The sequence below is a fragment of the Exophiala mesophila genome (genome assembly GCF_000836275.1).
Source record: "Exophiala mesophila strain CBS 40295 unplaced genomic scaffold supercont1.4, whole genome shotgun sequence".
In the NCBI taxonomy this organism is placed as follows: domain Eukaryota; kingdom Fungi; phylum Ascomycota; class Eurotiomycetes; order Chaetothyriales; family Herpotrichiellaceae; genus Exophiala; species Exophiala mesophila.
In genome coordinates, this window is record NW_015622507.1 from 1,843,872 (window position 1) to 1,860,823 (window position 16,952).

The 16,952-nt window shown below is 51.0% G+C and overlaps 5 protein-coding genes across 5 annotated transcripts; 4 read left to right on the forward strand and 1 right to left on the reverse strand.

The window, feature by feature from the left end:
- The first annotated feature begins 625 nt into the window (after nucleotides 1-625).
- Nucleotides 626-3,212, forward strand: PV10_05839 (uncharacterized protein). The gene is made up of 3 exons (XM_016370565.1): nucleotides 626-1,182; nucleotides 1,237-1,363; nucleotides 1,413-3,212. The coding sequence occupies exons 1-3, from the start codon at nucleotides 1,117-1,119 to the stop codon at nucleotides 1,994-1,996; spliced, it is 777 nt and encodes a 258-aa protein (XP_016222858.1). The 5' UTR covers nucleotides 626-1,116; the 3' UTR covers nucleotides 1,997-3,212.
- On the reverse strand, nucleotides 2,396-4,177 carry PV10_05840 (uncharacterized protein). Its single transcript, XM_016370566.1, has one exon. It carries the CDS (start codon nucleotides 3,692-3,694, stop codon nucleotides 2,441-2,443), a length of 1,254 nt encoding a protein of 417 aa, XP_016222859.1. The 5' UTR covers nucleotides 3,695-4,177; the 3' UTR covers nucleotides 2,396-2,440.
- Nucleotides 4,178-5,260: 1,083 nt separating this feature from the next.
- On the forward strand, nucleotides 5,261-10,772 carry PV10_05841 (uncharacterized protein). The gene is made up of 2 exons (XM_016370567.1): nucleotides 5,261-5,800; nucleotides 5,865-10,772. Exons 1-2 carry the CDS (start codon nucleotides 5,759-5,761, stop codon nucleotides 10,242-10,244), a joined length of 4,422 nt encoding a protein of 1,473 aa, XP_016222860.1. The 5' UTR covers nucleotides 5,261-5,758; the 3' UTR covers nucleotides 10,245-10,772.
- A 1,023-nt stretch (nucleotides 10,773-11,795) lies between these two features.
- PV10_05842 (transaldolase) lies at nucleotides 11,796-13,503 on the forward strand. The gene is made up of 5 exons (XM_016370568.1): nucleotides 11,796-12,082; nucleotides 12,177-12,207; nucleotides 12,274-12,392; nucleotides 12,458-12,622; nucleotides 12,675-13,503. The coding sequence occupies exons 1-5, from the start codon at nucleotides 12,044-12,046 to the stop codon at nucleotides 13,293-13,295; spliced, it is 975 nt and encodes a 324-aa protein (XP_016222861.1). The 5' UTR covers nucleotides 11,796-12,043; the 3' UTR covers nucleotides 13,296-13,503.
- A 583-nt stretch (nucleotides 13,504-14,086) lies between these two features.
- PV10_05843 (uncharacterized protein) lies at nucleotides 14,087-16,153 on the forward strand. The gene has a single exon (XM_016370569.1). It carries the CDS (start codon nucleotides 14,309-14,311, stop codon nucleotides 16,040-16,042), a length of 1,734 nt encoding a protein of 577 aa, XP_016222862.1. The 5' UTR covers nucleotides 14,087-14,308; the 3' UTR covers nucleotides 16,043-16,153.
- The last annotated feature ends 799 nt before the right edge of the window (nucleotides 16,154-16,952 follow it).

A 16,952-nucleotide genomic window follows, 5' to 3' on the forward strand; every position in this document is an offset into this window, starting at 1 on the left:
GGCCAATCCTACAACAAGTAAATGAAAGCTGCCAGTAATCTATGATGGAAGATGCAGGCAGAGAAGGGGTAATCGAACCTATCATGATCATGATGACCAGCGTCATTGTCATTGAGACGCGTTGGCCATTTGATGCGACAGCACGTCTTGATGGACTGGCACTGGCACGCTCGCATGACTGGCACAACTGGGCACCCCCTAATACTTGGATCACTGCACGCATGCATGCGACTATCATGTTGGCCTCGAGTTTTGGGGGTACTTCTACTTAGTTGGAGGCCTTCATAATTTTTGACCTCTATCGGCGTAGAAGTCGGTGTGTACGATAGTAATAGAAATGGGTCAGCCTCGTTTAGTCCTAAAGTCCATACTCCGTACAATTCTATACATATGTACTATTACTACATCATCATATTGAAAAGCCTCCTCGGCACAACAAAATACCCGTGACCCGTAAACTCCCTGCACGGAGTACGGAGTACGTAGGATTCCCTCTGGTCGGGTGCCCGTGGTCCAATATTCGCCCCACATACCATGCCTAGCGAGCACGCCGCGCACGCTTAAAACCGCTCATACATGTCATTCTCGACTAGTGTGTCAGAACATCTGTCAGGTGCAATTGTCCTCAAACTCGAATCAGTTATCTTCGTCATTCAGCAGCACACGCCTGTCCCTACCAACTTGACACTTTTGCCACTCACTCTTTTAGGGTGACTAAACATCTGATTCTGATATCAGTTAAGCAGTTATCTCTTAATAAATATTGAACACGCCAACGCCGTCCATTAGCCGTGGGTCCCTTGGGGTTTGATTCATGCCGGACAGCCTTCACTGCACCCTGACATCTCACTCTTCACAACGTCCCTCCCTCACTTATCACGATAGTCACTACACATCTCCACGGTTTGCTTCCGGAACAATGTCTAGAAGTGGTTGACGACCACAACTTCGGGTCATCAATAAAAGCTTCGGATATCGGACATCCGTGCCTGCTCTTTCTCCACACCTGACGATCTGCTTAGCGATTGACATTGCCCCCCAGCACCAATCTGCCTACCCTTGCTTCTGCTTTACCCTCTCTCCTCTTCGCCCTCTTCCACACACAGGCCGCCCAAGATGTCACAGACTGTGTTAATGAAGGAGTACAAGGCTCTGGCCAAAGAGAAATGGGTACAGATCGACGTACGTCATGTCATGCCTTCGCCGTTTTGCATCCATCTTAACTCAAGTCAACAGGTCGACGAGGATAACATTTACCACTGGAATCTAGCCCTCATGGTCCTGAACCCTGACTCACTCTATTATGGAGGCTACTTTAAGGCTCAGATGACTTTTCCCAAAGACTACCCCTACAAACCTCCGGGTCAGTAAAGTCTTTGCCAATCAAATCACCACTCTAACCTTGACCTTAGACTTCCGTTTCGTCAAACCACTATGGCATCCCAATGTCTACATCGACGGCCGTCTCTGCATCTCCATTCTCCACGCCCCTGGCGAAGACATGATGTCCGGTGAAAGCGCAGGGGAACGTTGGTCACCAGCCCAACGTGTCGAATCCGTCCTCATCTCCATCCTATCCCTCCTCGACGATGCCGAAATCTCCTCACCCGCTAATGTCGATGCCAGCGTCCAGTTCAGAGACGACAAAGAAGCATACAAAGAACGAGTCAAGCAAGACGTGGAAGCGTCAAAGAAAGACATCCCCGAAGGATTTGTGTTGCCCACCCACGAGTCGACCTTACCAGTGGTGGAAAAGTTGGACGATGATTTCTGGAATGACAGTGACGCCGAAGAGGTCGATTTCGATGACTTTGGTGACTTTGACGACGACGCCGCGAATGGAAGTGAATCCGATGCGGCTCTTAATGTCGACTCGGAGGACGAAGAGAACTATGAAGAGGAGGATGACGATGATACCGATCACGCCAAAGATGTGAAAGGAAAGGCCCGCGAGGATCGGTTGGACTCTGAAATGACAGAGCCAGACGATTATTGAATATGAGTCTTTCTGGTCCCGCGAGCTTACCACTCATGTCTTTTCACCCACATTCACATATAACCTGCATTGCCTGTGGCAAGTGTGCATGGTGGGTCATTATGGGCGTTAAGGGCTCAGCATAGGAATGGTTCGGTTCGGCAAGACCAAGGGTTCCATCCATCTCGATCTATGGTTGAGCGAGGCGTACGGCGTTGGGATTTTGCCTGATAGGCGATTGAGGAATTTTGAGCTGCATTGCATTTCGTCTCTTTGGCATCGACTGAAATGACCACAACAAGTGGGCATTTCTTACCCAAGTGGCAAGGGGGATTTGGGACTGCTGAGGGCATGTCCATTAATATGTCTGCAAAGCCAGCATTTAGCTAAACGCACAGATATCATGCTTTTGCACACTATCCCAAGTTAACATTGCATTCATTATCTGATGGCAGGCTGTCCGCTCTACAAGCTTGCCCTGCTTCCGTTGTCTTCTACCTCGTGGACTATCTTCATGATCTCTTCCACACATCTCTCCGGCTGCTCCTGGTTGACCCAGTGACCTGCACCATCCACCAGAATGGTGCCGCGGTAGCAACCTTCCTTGACACTTTTCCCTTGTTCCATGGCCTCCACAGCGCCAGGTTCTTGAAACGTGCCCCAATCGCTCTTGCCCGCAACGAATACAGTAGGGACAGAGATCTTGCGTGAGGCCCACACATCTACGTCAGAGGCAATCTCTGGCTGTGTCTGCACACGATACCAGTTCAGGCCGCCCTGGAACGAAATCCTAGACCATTCATCGACATAGACCGCGAGTTCGTGGTCAGGGAGCCAACGAGCGGCACGGGTAGCGACTTGATCCGGGTTTTCCTCCTTCATGTCACGAGCGACGGCTTCGCGCATATTATCGGCAAGATCCATGATGTAATACCGGGGCATCAGGGCCAGTTCTTCGGCAGTCCATCCCTTGAGAGGGTGTGGGGCGTTTGTGTCCCAGTCGGCGGATTTCAAATGAAAGTAGCCTCGGAGAAAGGTGTGCAGAGCCTGACCGGTGGGATTGGTCATGTCATTGTTGGAGGGAGATGTGCAGTAGTACCATTTGTAGTGTTTTCTAGGGCGGGGCAGTTCCGCAAGGGCTTTTTGAATGTCGATGGACGGTGGCGGAGGTGATGCGGCGGTTCCATAGGATGGCGATGTGGACAGTGGAATGTGTCGAGGTCCTTTGGTCGGGTGCGACATGAGGACGAGTGACTGGAACAGGTCAGGTCGTGCCAGAGCGCATAGACTGGCCGTCACGGCTCCAAAGTCATGTCCAACAATACTGGTCACAGACGTGTAACCCAAGGCGTGGACCAGGGTGACGGTATCTTTTATGAGATTGAGGGGTCGGAACGACAGTGCGTCAAGGGGTTTGCGAGAGAAGGTCCGTCCGTAGCCTCTGGTGTCGAAGGCCACAGCATGATAGCCTTGCGCAGACAGAAGAGGTAGGATCTTGCGCCATGAGTAGGCGATTTCGGGGAATCCGTGGGCGAGGAGGATGAGTTTTGGCTTGTGTGAAGAGAAGGGGATATGAGGCACTGATTCTAGGATGTGGAAGACGAGGCTGTGAGGGGTCGTATCGACGAAGCGAGAGGTGACACCATGAGGGAGATCCAAGGGAGGGAGGGTGGTGGGATCGACGTTGGTTGATGTCGAGTCTTGGTGTGTATAAGCCATGGTTAGAGACGAAGAAGGCGAGGTGATCTTACATGCTCATTGCTGACAGTCGAACTTTTGAGGTGTATATATGTAGGTATGACTCTTCCTCGTATATCAACCGGCATCTTCTGCCTGTTCAACCGACCAGATGCGGGGAAATGTAGACCCGCGGCGGTTGTGAAGCCGACCGAGCCTGGCACAGAACCAGTGAATGGGTCATTGGATGAGAAGCATGTCAGAATGGAGTCTTGACCCCAGATCGGAGATGGTAGTTGAACACGCTCTTGGCCATTGTCAGCCCTGCCGAGATACATGCACCCCAGGAGGATCTTCTTGCAGATGGAATCTGGAGTTGAGAACCTGTATGAGCCGAAGAAAAAATAAATGGAGTATACCTAATATTGCAACAAAGTCATTGTGATATGATGTAAATGTCACGTGGAATCGCGCTTGGTGTTGAGCAGGCACGTCAGGTTAACTGCAACGCGACCCAACCATGGCTCCTGCTTTTTCAAGGACAGTATAGGCTGAAAAGATACCTTGTTCCGTGACTTGGTAGCTGAACTTCGTGGGGCTTCATAAAGAATGTAGTAACATGCTACGATTGAAGACGCAAATACATGATGTAATCGGCTTAGTTATTGGTAGAGCTCCCATGCCAACCTTATTATGATTGGATTGGTTTCCCACTTGTCAGCTCACACGGCGCGCAATGACCACAGATCTTGTCCATCCGTTACTCATTTCTCGTCAACAAGACAGAAAACGACGAGGAAAGCCCAGAGAGCCAGAGGGTTTGAACCGCAGTGGACCCAAGTAGCCTAGACTCGACCTCTCTACCTCTCTCCCTCTTTAAACCTGGTGTGTGCCATGCTGCCAAATTTCATTTCTTGCAGGACATCTGCGTCACCAAAGCCAATTCCCACACCCCAGAAGTGGTGACAGGTGGGTAACCAGCCGAGGAAGAAGGTCAAACCTGCGCTTCTACAGTGCTGAGTCGTCTGTGGCGGTAACTAAAATGGGGTTTTATGGAACCCATCTAGCGCCACTCGGCCCCGTGAGATAGATGGCGACGGGCCACCACCACCACCTTGCTCCCATCGACACTATTTACCCACCTTGACAGACTGCGAATGCCGTTCGACTCTCAGCACGGGTACTGTCAGTTGACTTTGCCTCCTACGTAGTACTCCGTACAGTACGTACATTTACTGCTTTTTGTTGGGTGGTGCAATACAGACGGGTAGGACCATGCGTAGCTACTCTTCACCTAATAGGTACTAGTAGGTCAAGTCCAGGCTGCAAGGGTTGATCCAAGCACTTCACGCACTAAAAATCAAGCCCCATTAGTCCCCCCCCGGCCCCCCCATTAGAACTGAGCCACACTGATGAAATCTGTTCCACTTTCAGTCGTAGGGAGAGAAGAAAGCAAGCTGCTATGGAGGATCAGTGCCCATTGCCCCGGTGCTCATCATCCAGATGCATCCACTGTTCACACTAATCTGCCATCGCTGTGTTTTTGCCGGCCTCTGCACGCCTCTGCTCATACTTACTTTAGTGACTAGGTAGTAATCTAAGTACTCCGTAGTAGAAAAACAGTTCATCATCATCATTATTGATTGTTGAACTGGCGCATAAGTCATTGCCTACAACACCTGCAGAACAAGCTCTAGCTGCGGTCTCGCCCAAGTTAGTGTCCTTCCTTCTCCAGCTTCCTACTCATCCATCTTCAACTTCCCTTGTCTCCCGGCAGCTTTGAACCACGCCACGGGTACTCTGTCCAAAACCCTCGTCGCTCCATTCCCTCACAATTCAACTTTCTTTCAACTCCTTCCTTTATTTCATCACTTAATTCCCAAAACCCTTGTCAACAGGATCGAGCTTTTGCAACAGAGGTTCGCTTTCGACCTGCACAGAAATGGGGGACGATTTTTACACGTTCGCCCGCCCTGCAGCTACCCGATAACAACGTCACTCGACACCATCTACGCTTTCTTCTGCACCACGTCTGACAATTCTACAAAGCCACCTGTTCTTGGACTTTCCCATTGATCGCAATTCAACGCACTCCATTTGACAACCATGAGTCTTTTTCACCGGCGCAGCCGGTCGGCCTCGGCCTCTGTAAGTAATCCTGCTTCTCGCGTACCATTATTTTGAATCAAGTGCTGACAATATTCTACCTCAGCGGCCCCAGACGCCAGCTTCCGCCTCAGCTCACATGGCGGCCACCCAGGCATTTCTGGCGAATCGTACCTCTCAGGCAAACCTCTCGGCCACCGCTGCTGCTGCCGCCTTGAGAAACCTGACGCCAACCCCAACGCCTGTGGAACAGGTCCAAACTAAGCGTATGATTCAGAAACAGGCGTCCTTATCCAACATTTCTACCTCAGCTCGAGGGCGAAGAGGTGGTCTCCAGAGGCAGAGTAGTCACTCGTCCATGACAGAGCGAACCTTCCGAACGCCATCGCCTTCACCTTCCAGACAATCTTTACGTCCAGAACCTCTTCCTCATCCGCCTGTCCCGCGAGTTCCTGAAGATTATACAACCAGCCCAACGACCGTCCCAAAACCAAAGAAGTCGAAACAGCGGCCTGCTAGTCACGCTGGCCCTCCTCCACCATCGAAACAGGTCAATCCTATAGCAGCTCCGGGACGGACCGATCTTTCGTACCAGCAGCCTGCATCTCCCTTGGTGCGGCGACCTAATGACCTCGAAAGGACAGACAGCAGAAACTCCATCAATTTCTCAAGACCTCTCTCGCCCCGACCGCAGTCCCCCATTCCCCAATCCTCTCCGGTCAGCCAACCACCTGCGATGAACGGTGACCGGTTTCCACCAAATGCTGCTGCCGCCATATCGCTCAAACAAGCCGAAGACATTCAATATGGGCTGTCGCAAGCCGCGAATCAGCCAGTCAAGAAGAAGAAAAAGAAGGTTGCCGGCCACGCGGCCGAGGGTAGCCATCTCCACGAGGGCACAATGGCCAGTAGGCCAGTAGTCACGCCTCTCGAACCTGGCCCGGAAAGACAACAATCACCTGCGTATCAAGACAGTGAGCTCCAGGCTCCGATCAAGAAGAAAAAGAAGAGGCGGGCGGAGTTGACTGGAGAAAGCTCGCACTTTCCCTCCACCGAGGTTCCGCGCACGGATTCAGACTCGGATTCTAACATTGACCGAAACAAGGAAAAAAGAGCCCAAAGAGCCTCCGGGACTTTGCAAAAACAGCCGTCGATTGTCAAAGAGGACTGGGAAGGTGAACAGCAGGAGCAAGTTGAACCTCAGACCACCAAGCCGGCGTCCGCCTCGGATCCTACTACCAACCAGCGCACTTCAACAATCGCAAATTCCTCACGAAAGATGGAAGAACCCCTCATCGTATCCAAGCCAGCCGCCCAGCGATTCCCATCACCAGCGCCAGTCAAGGCACAACCTGAGCTGGCCAACTCCGGGCCACAAGAAGCTGCTCCTGTACTCACCAACAACCTCCGAGTACAAGAGCCAGTTTCGGTAAGAGGCTCATCCCTGAGCCCGTCACGATCGACGCGTTTCTCCGACAGACTCTCGTCGGATCTTGCTCTTGGTCGCAAACACGAACCATTACCAAGGTCCATCTCACCAGCAAAGTCTGCTCTAAAGCATCACTCTCCCGCGCCGAGTGGCTCTCCATCCGACCCAAATGCTCTGAGGCCTCGAGGTGCTAGTGTCACTCCGAGCGAATCTTCGGACATGTCCACGGCTGATGCGGATGCGCCTCCCAGGCGGAAGAAGTCTGTTCGCGTGAGTTTCGATGCTGAACCGGAGGTCGTGGGCGTGAGCTTCCCTGCTCAACCTATTGAAAGCCCAAACAAAGATAAAAAGGGTTGGCTTGGTCTCGGCAAGAACAAGCCACCTTTAACCACAATTCCTTCGAATGACGATATGGAGGAATTGATGAAGCCTCGGCCTCAGCTTCCATCATTTGGGAGTGTCCGGGGCCAAAAGTTCCGTGATGGAAGTGATACGGCTACGTCACCATCCACGAAATCAACGGATAGCCGCGCTTCGATGATGGCTACCGAAAGCAAGCCTGAGCCATCGTCAATTGCATCGTCTGACACTTCTTCAAGTTCATTCAATCCTGCTTTCAGTGGAGCATCAAATGATCACGTCGTTGGCGCTATCTTTGCACAGGAAGCTCAAAGAAAAGCTGAGCAAAACGCAAGACTGAATGAACCGTTGCCTCCAGAGGTGACTTCTGTGGAAGGTGGAATATCATACAGTGATACAGAAAGTGAAGCTTCTGAAGATGACCAGCCACCACCCAGTCTTCCAGCCGCCCACGCGACCGTTGTGAGGGCCATTCCAATAGAGCCCGAAATACCCACGCCTGCGGTAGCCCAACCTCCTCCGCAAAGAGAGGTGCCTATCGTGGCTGTCTCGCCTCCTACTCCTGCGCTTGAGCAATCAGCTAAGAACGATCAATGGCAAGTGGAAGTACCAGGCGGTTTCCCCGTCTCCTCAAGTGCCCTTGCGCAACTCAACCAAGCCAACCAAGCTCCTCCTGGCACTGGAGAGCTAGCATTTACTCCCGGTCAAGGTAATGATGCCTCGAGTGAGACGGATTCCGACAATGATAGCATCTATAGTGATGCTGCGGAAGATCCCTCTGAGATGGATGGTACGGGGTTTGGCTCAATCGACGCCATCGTTGACAGCCCTATCATTACTACTCCAATCAAACGCTCCGAAGTAATTCCGGAAAGTCCACTGTCTAGAGTGGCGGAACCACGGCCTCTGGCAGAATCGCAACCGGGCACGGTAGTTGCATCGTGGGAAGAAAGCCAAGCTAGATGGAGACGCCTTGCTGAGCAGAGCAAACAGGGACCTCTGAGTTCCCAAGCTGCAGACTTACAGACTTCTGTACAAGATGATACCCGCGAACAGGCTCAGCCAAACGCCCCCAAACCACTTCAATTGCCTGCCGAGGAAAGCACCTCTCGGCCAGTCCAGACAAGAAAGAAGAAAAAGAAGTCTACTGCGGAAATTGCTGCTCTGGCCTCTGTGCCTGTCGCAGCTCAAGCAGCACGAAGCTCTCAACTTGATTCGCCTATCCTCCAGAAGAGTCAGCCATCTTCATATCCCGCCATTAATAACGACAGGCGTGATCCCTCACAATCCCAATCCTTCCGACACTCGATGCGCAACGCTTCTCCACCGACTTCCGAGCCTCACTTCAAACAGTCAATGCGTAACCAAAACCGCAATTCGTTGCCAGTCACTGGGACCGCCCCACCAAAACAGAAAAGGTATTCGCAACCTTCGAATCCCCCCTCCGTGCACGCTCAGGCTGCAGCGAGAGCTCCAACACAGTCCCGAGCGGCCTTGCAGAAGAAGCATATTCCTTCGCAACCCGCCGCTGGAGCTGGAGCTGCATCAGCCGTCACGGCATCACGTGTCAAGCCAGTACCAGTTCCTGTGAACAACGACAGCGATTCGGAGAGCTCTTTCAGAAAAGCACGTCGGTCCAAGTCAAATGCTGGAGGGAAATATACGATGCGTAGGAGCATGCGAGGAGCTCCTGCAGACACTTCATCCTCTCAAGGCAGCGCACGTAATGGGGTCCGGTCCGTGTCACCGGTTGGGCGACGGCAATTTTCGCCACCTGCAGGACCTCGTACGATGAGAACATCCATGAGGAGCTCGATGGACAACACTCCTACCCTTCGTGGCCCGGTCGACAACAGGTCCTCAGAAAATAAGCGTTCTGCTTCTCTATTTGGTCGCCGTCCTAAAAGTCCACCTCCTGCTGTTCCTGCTATAGGAGGTCAGCACTTTGCTGCTAGCCGCAGCAAATCTCGAGTTGTTGATTCGGACGACGAGGGTGATGCACCGAGGCGCCCCAAGTTCCGGTCCCGATTTGCGGACGATAGCGATGATGAGCCTGATGCGCACTACACACCTGTACGGGGCATTCCAAGAAGGGCGAACGAAACCGACTCAACCGATCTCGAGGATAGCTCGGATGAGGAGAAAGTTGCAGCCCGGACGCCGCCCAAACTTGCAATTCCAGCCAACGCTGCGCAACCCGTTAGTGAGCCATTGTCTCCCAATAGCGAAAAGAAACGCGGCCTGTTTGGTCGATTCCGGAGTAAGAAGCCCAAGGATGAAGCTTTGTCACCGGTGGTTGAAAGTCCAAAACCAGTCTCTAGCAAACCGTCACACCTCGGCTTTTCGTCTGGTTCTGAACGCGACAGAATCATCGCCGAAACTCAGGCCAGGCTAGAAGAAGCGAAGTACGGACCGGCAATCGACCCGGCAGCATCGTCTCAAGGACACGCGAAGCTTCAACGGCGCCATCAACCCCAGCGGGTCATGAGCGACTCATGGCCTCTTCCTCCCAAAATTCCTGACCATTTGGACAACCGACCTGGGACGGCAGAGAGTGCGCCTGTTGTACGCAATGGAACCACCAGACTTGCGGAAGGCAGCATGAGGACGGGCACTTATGAGGTACAGGCTGTTGGTCGAAGTGGGAAGAAGAAAAGATTCCCAATGCTTCGAAAAGCCTTTGGGCTGAAAGACTAGGGGTCATGCCGAAGGATCTACTTTTGTGTCTGGTAGCCTGCTGAGCATATTGTGAAGTGGCAACCAACAATGTTTTCATTTCTTCATTCGAAAAACTGTGACCAATCAAGTAATGGTCTTCACCAACGGCATACAATTTTCCCAAGCACTAGACGAAGGAAGGACAGAATGACGACACTCGCTCACACATGGAGCAACTTTCTCTTGACTTTCAAGGATAATTTGAAGCGATGGGATGATAGACAAGAGTGTCAGCTATGAAAAGGGTTTGCATGCAGAGGTTTGGTGTGTCGAGTGTCTTTGATATCTTCATGTCTCTTGTGCAGGGAAAAAAAGAATGGGTACTGGGGCATCGAGATCGATCTACAGACAAGATCTGGTCTTGAAAAGCGCCGAAAAGTCTTCTTGCGTCAGTGTTTGACAACGAAATGGACGCCAGGTGGATAAAGCAGGGCGTCGTAAGGAATACGACCATTTAATCAGAGCTCAATATAACTCCCATAATTCTTAATCCTATGTCTTTTGGCTACAGTGCTATGTAATTATCGTATTTTGCCACAATGCCATATGGGAGATCTATAGGACTTTGAAGAGGAGCACATGGTCGATGGCAGGAACGAGAACTACGATGATCCCAAGTGTTTGCCACATTAGGCAAAGACCAGTCAGAGACATCAACAGACACACTCGCATCTCGTCATCGTGTTCTGCTTTCCAAAGCCACAGCCTCCGTGTTAGTCATTCACCTGATGCAGATAATGGCGTCGGAATTTGGGGTTTTGACAACATTCAAGGTGGGTAGTCGCTGACTCATGGCGGAATGTCAGGATGATCCTGCGTCATATCTGATGATTGGTGCATGGATGGCGCAGGGAATATTGACCACATGGGCAAAAGCAAAAGGATGAGCACCTCGCCAGAAAAAATAACTGGCATTGTGCAGCGACTGGCTGTCGGATCAGAATAGCCGCATCTCAATTGAGGTCCGAGGAGAAGAAGCTACTTGATTGACAATGTCCTATCAGATATGGTTGGATCGATCGGAAAGAAATGCATCTTTACACGATAATAATCTTTGAGATGCTGTGGGCGGCCAAAACGACAGTGCTCCGGGGCCGAGGGGGCGCCTAGAATTTGAGGGGCGCAATAGAGGGTTGAGGGGCAGCTTTAACTACCTACTGGTAGACTATTGAACTGGTAGGGATAAATAGCAGCTGTGGATTCTGATGGTTCCAGAATGCCGTGGGGATTACCAAATCAGTCCCAACCGAGAGCTCCCGCAACTCACAGCTTGGGCCCCAATGACCCCTCGTCCGTCAGCGCCTGTTGTTTCCGGGCATGGCGACACTCCCCAACGACTAAACAGTCAGAGGCGAGATCCCCACGCTCCTCAGACAGCAACAGCAACAATTAGAGTAGACAATTAGTAGCAATTCAGTTTCACCAAACCAACGAATTCGCTGTGTTGCCCCACCTTGCATCAGATGTTGTCACGGTTCTCTGATTCTGGTGCTGAAAAAAGGAACCCCTCCTTCGAGACCCTCTGACCCTCCAACCACTCAACCTCAGACCCTTGTCTTGTCCATGCCCACTTTGTCCTATCCCAATCGTACATTCGTCACGGTGCTGTCCTCCAAGAGAGCGATTTAAAAAACAACCAATTCAACCCCTTCCCGTCTCATCATAATTTTTGCCTTCGCATCAGACTCTGAATACTTTACTTTTGACCCTTCTTCGCTATCTCCTCTTCCCAGACTTGCTTTCCAATTGACACAATCCATACTATCTCACACACAATCATGGCTTCATCTCTTGACCAACTCAAGGCCACTGGCACAGTATGTTGAGTTCCCCACCATCCCACCATCCCACCATCCGCCTTCCCCCGGTGTTTGGGTTTGTTTTGAATGCTGTTCTAACCTCCCTCAACAGGTCGTTGTCAGTGACTCTGGTGATTTCAACTGTATGTCAGCCCTCGTCAACCACCCAAGCCATCCATCTCCGTTAGTCACCAGCTAACAAGCAACAGCAATTGCCCAATACAAGCCTCAAGATGCTACCACCAACCCCTCCCTCATCCTGGCCGCATCCAAGAAGCCCGAGTATGCCAAATTGATCGATCCTGCCGTCGAGTATGGAAAGGCTCACGTACGTTACCTCACTAGAGATCTATTCTTGCAAGAGCAAAATACTAAAGCTATTGGAAATAACAGGGCAAAACCATTGACGAGCAAGTTGACGCCACCCTTGACCGACTCTTGGTTGAGTTCGGCAAGGAAATCTTGAAGATTGTCCCAGGCAAGGTGTCAACTGAAGTCGATGCTCGGCTCTCTTTCGATACCCAAGCCTCCGTCGATAAGGCTCGCCACATCATCGCTGTAAGTGGTTTTCGCTCAAGCCGGCATCTGACCCATTTCTAACTGATCGCAGCTCTACAAAGAACAAGGCATTGATAAGTCTCGTGTCTTGATCAAGATCGCCTCGACCTGGGAAGGTATCAAGGCCGCCGAGATCCTTCAAAAGGAGGGTATCAACACCAACTTGACCCTGTTGTTCTCCATCGTCCAGGCCATTGCCGCCGCCGAGGCCGGTGCCTTCCTCATCTCACCCTTCGTTGGCCGTATTTTGGATTGGTACAAGGCTGCCCTGAAAAAGGACTTCCCCGCCTCTGAAGATCCAGGTGTCAAGAGCGTGCAGCAGATCTTCAACTACTACAAGAAGTATGACTATAAAACCATCGTGATGGGTGCCTCTTTCCGGAACGTCGGTGAAATCACCGAGCTTGCTGGAATCGACTACTTGACCATCTCACCCAACTTGTTGGATGATCTCCACAAGTCTACCGACAAGGTCCCCCAGAAACTCCACGCTGAGGAGGCAAAGTCACTTGACATCCCCAAGCGCACCTACATCAACAATGAGGCCGACTTCCGCTTCGACTTCAACGAAGAGCAAATGGCCGTGGAGAAGCTCAGAGAAGGTATCAGCAAGTTTGCTGCTGATGCCGTGACCCTGAAGGGCATTCTCCGGGAGAAGATTGAGAAGGCCTAATTTGCGTCTTACCAGGATATCTATTTCTTTGGACGTGAAAAGCGATGGCACGGGTCTCGCCCTCATTGACACGACTCCAAATTTCGTACGAGTTTGAACCAAGGACAACACGTGGAATTTGCAGTGGTTATGAGTACATAGGTGTATACATTTTCTGTAACGAGACTGTCATGAACCCCCCGAAAATATCAAGATCCATGTGACTCTGTGTGTGTGTTTTCTTTCCCCTGGCCGCTGCGATATACAGGAGTAACATGTACCACAGTCAGCCATTGTCTCCGCCACATGTCTCACTCTTGAAAGTACATTGTCCTTTTCGACTCGATAGGGGGAAAGAATTACATCGCATGCATGATCTATACCACGAGCAACGCAGCATGACACTTGAAGTGAATCAGGAGTCCTGTATGCTCAAAGATACTATTGAACGGTGGCGGCGTGGCAAGCCTGTCAGATACATATTCCCCAAAACCATGGACGAAAGACTGGGGCAAGAGTGCACCAGTCGGCCAACATTCCTCGTTGGGAAGGAACATAGATGACGCCGCTCCCAAGAAAATTATGTTACCGCGCCAGCCCCCTTCGGCCCAGGGGGGTTCCGACTCAATCACCAAAGCCCAATAATGCATTGTCGCGGTGCCACCTAAGTTCCAGTTAGGGGAAGATGCCCCAAGCCCCAAGCCTCAATGCCACCAGGAAGGAGCCAGTCAAGCCTCGGCCGCTCCTGCCATCAACAAAAGATGACGACTGTCCATGGGAGATGCCGCTACTTTTTACCAAGATTACAACATCTCGTCGCCAACTTGCGGCTGCGACCACACACTGCTTCTTCAATTCTTCTGACATGATACTATATAATTCCAACATGACCTTTCACTTCATAATCACTTTATGACCCAAGTCTATATCACTGGCCTTCTTTCTCTCGTTAGTGCACGACCCTTTTCCGATGTCTACCTAGGTTAGGATCGACATCGCGAAGCCGTCTCTGGCTTCGTGCACCGCCTGCCAATATGAAGGAGATCAAACCCATCAAACCCATCAAACCCATGAGCAAGCAGACAGGCAACATTGTGACGGCTCGCATCATTCCTGTCTTTCTTGTCGCCATTCTTGGCTATGCTTCTTACGCCGTCACCCTAGTCATTGGTATCGATTACCTGCTCAACCCGGCACCTTCCCTCCCTACCTCCATTCGGCCCCGGACTGGCACCGCCATTGCCATCCTCACCATCTATTACCTGCTCCTATTGATGTTGTTGATATGTCTGGGCCGACTCCTTTATACTGTCACTGAAAATCCCGGGCTCGTGCCGCGAGGCGGACAATACTACGTTGAAAAAGAGCGTGCCCTGTCCAAGTCGTCCGAAAATGACAATCATGAATATAACAAAGAAGCGCGGCTATCTGACTCCTCCCATGACCACCCAGGCTATACATCACGTCACCTGCGACGGCTCAGAAGGGACTCCAAGTCCGACAGCAGGATCCAAGCAGAGCGCTTTTGGCACAAGGACGCCTTCATTTGCGGCTATGATGGTAGGCCACCTTTCTGCTCTACTTGCTACAATTACAAGCCAGACCGTGCCCATCACTGCAGTGAACTCGGTCGCTGTGTGATAAAAATGGACCACTTCTGCCCATGGGTTGGTGGCATTATTTCCGAAACTTCCTTCAAATATTTCATCCAATTCACCTTTTGGGCCGCCGTGTTTTGCCTATACAGTATGATCTTCACGTCATATTTCTATGCCACGAGAAGGCGAGAACAACCTGGATTCATCAATGTGCACTGGATCTTGATCATAGTTCTTGCGACCCTCTTTTTCTTGTTTACGGCTGGTATGTGTGGCAGCAGCCTACAGTTTGCTTTCATCAACTCGACGACCATTGAGAATTTCAATCGCAAGTCAAAGATCTGGTATGTGGCCGTCTGGGTGCCTAATAGCGTCTTGACCCGATATCATGAGCAGCGGAGAGACGACTTGAGATTGATCAGTTACCCACGCCCACCTGCAGAGCAGTTTCAGTCACTCAGAGTGACTCGGGGTGCTGAGGGAGATGAAAGCCTGACGAGCGTTGCGTCCAACGAACCAAATCAAGCGAGGAGTCTGAGCCGGGACGAGACTGTGGATGCGAACAAAGATGCTCTGGACAACGTCGGTGCTCAAACACAACAACCGCAGCCACCAAGGCCAATATATGACCCTCAGTCGGCATCGCTTTTTCCTCCTCATCCGGCAGTTGCCCGTACCACACCACCTGTATCTCGCGGTGGCGATGATAACACAGGGGCATCTGCAGAACGGTTTAAAGCTCAATATCAACCAGCGGTCCGTACCTTTGCCATCCTGGAAACCGAAGCAGGCGCCAATCCCTTTGACCTAGGCTCATTCGCCAACTTCAAACAAGTCATGGGCAATTCTCTATTCGACTGGTTACTACCCCTCCGTGCACCGCCGCTGACTGATCACTCCGACCCAACTGGCTTCTATCAATTTGGGCCAGTGCTCAAGTCGTTGAGGCAAGAAGTCGGGATCGAATGGCAGGAGGATGAGACCGAAGAAGGTCAGGTGAAGGGAACTCATCGATCTCGTCGTCATCGGAAACATGACCGGCGACGAAAGAAGACACGAGACGCTGAACATCCACATCGCAATAGGAGTCGACGTGGTCGGCATGCTGACGGTGCCTATGGCACTGACAACACGCTGGAAGGGAGAGGCAAGCCTGATCATCGATCATGACGGGGAACAGTAGGGAAAGACACTGTCCGTTTTCAGTTTGTCCTAGCATATTAGCGTAGCATTTTGAATTTGATTGGAATAAAGTCAAGCATGCGTGGGCAATGTCATTCAAAGGGTACGTACTTCTTAAGGTAGGTCACTACTAAGAGGCACTACTTTGGTACTCAGTACTAACTGTACTTCATTACTTGTCGCACTGTGTTATAACACTCCTTAGGAACCTTACTCACGTAGTTGTAGTTAGTACAAGGTAGGGTAAGTATCTTACCTAAGTACACTCGGTGTTCTGCATTATCTAGTACCATTTGTTAGGTACCTCCTCCCTATTGCACTTCCCTCCAAAACCGAGTTGAACCAGGCTGAACCAGGCCTGCTGAACCGAGCCAAACAGGGTCGGAATCGCAGGCCGAACCGACTTGACACTGGTTGGACTCGCGCTGACCTCGAGCTGAATTCGAGCCAGCGATGATTTAACGTTGGATCAAATCAAGTACTTACCTAGGTAAGGTACCTACCTAGTAAGGTACTTGCCTTGGTACCTGATAGACCGAACATCGTGGGCGAGTAAGTCCTGTACTACGGAGTACTTACTTACTGTAAAGTCAAGACTTACTAACTTAAGTATCTAAGTTAAGTATAGTACTTACCTTACTACTAAGTACTGTAGGTAAGTAGGTAGTACTACTTGAAGTTGTTCCCCATACTATGTCGTAAGTAGTACCTTCTAGACATAGGGAGATGAAGACTAGTCCTATTCTGGATATATCGTGGCACTTTTGTAATGATAAAGGAAAAATTGGTCTCAAAAGGGAAGGAGCGACCCACGAAATACTAAGTATACTAGCTGGCGCCTTCCTCACGTTCTTTTCAAGGAAAGTACTAAGTAAGTACCTAAGTACCTACTTAAAGT

Bases quoted from the DNA above. Each gene is read 5' to 3' on its own strand.
- PV10_05842 (XM_016370568.1), top strand. From the start codon at position 12,044: ATGGCTTCATCTCTTGACCAACTCAAGGCCACTGGCACA. The intron at 12,393-12,457 runs GTACGTTACCTC...TGGAAATAACAG, and splicing joins TCGAGTATGGAAAGGCTCAC to GGCAAAACCATTGACGAGCA. The intron at 12,623-12,674 runs GTAAGTGGTTTT...AACTGATCGCAG, and splicing joins AGGCTCGCCACATCATCGCT to CTCTACAAAGAACAAGGCAT.
- PV10_05841 (XM_016370567.1), top strand. From the start codon at position 5,759: ATGAGTCTTTTTCACCGGCGCAGCCGGTCGGCCTCGGCCTCT. The intron at 5,801-5,864 runs GTAAGTAATCCT...ATTCTACCTCAG, and splicing joins GCCGGTCGGCCTCGGCCTCT to CGGCCCCAGACGCCAGCTTC.
- PV10_05840 (XM_016370566.1), bottom strand. From the start codon at position 3,694: ATGGCTTATACACACCAAGACTCGACATCAACCAACGTCGATCCCACC.
- PV10_05843 (XM_016370569.1), top strand. From the start codon at position 14,309: ATGAAGGAGATCAAACCCATCAAACCCATCAAACCCATGAGCAAGCAG.
- PV10_05839 (XM_016370565.1), top strand. From the start codon at position 1,117: ATGTCACAGACTGTGTTAATGAAGGAGTACAAGGCTCTGGCCAAAGAG. The intron at 1,183-1,236 runs GTACGTCATGTC...TCAAGTCAACAG, and splicing joins AGAAATGGGTACAGATCGAC to GTCGACGAGGATAACATTTA. The intron at 1,364-1,412 runs GTCAGTAAAGTC...CCTTGACCTTAG, and splicing joins CTACCCCTACAAACCTCCGG to ACTTCCGTTTCGTCAAACCA.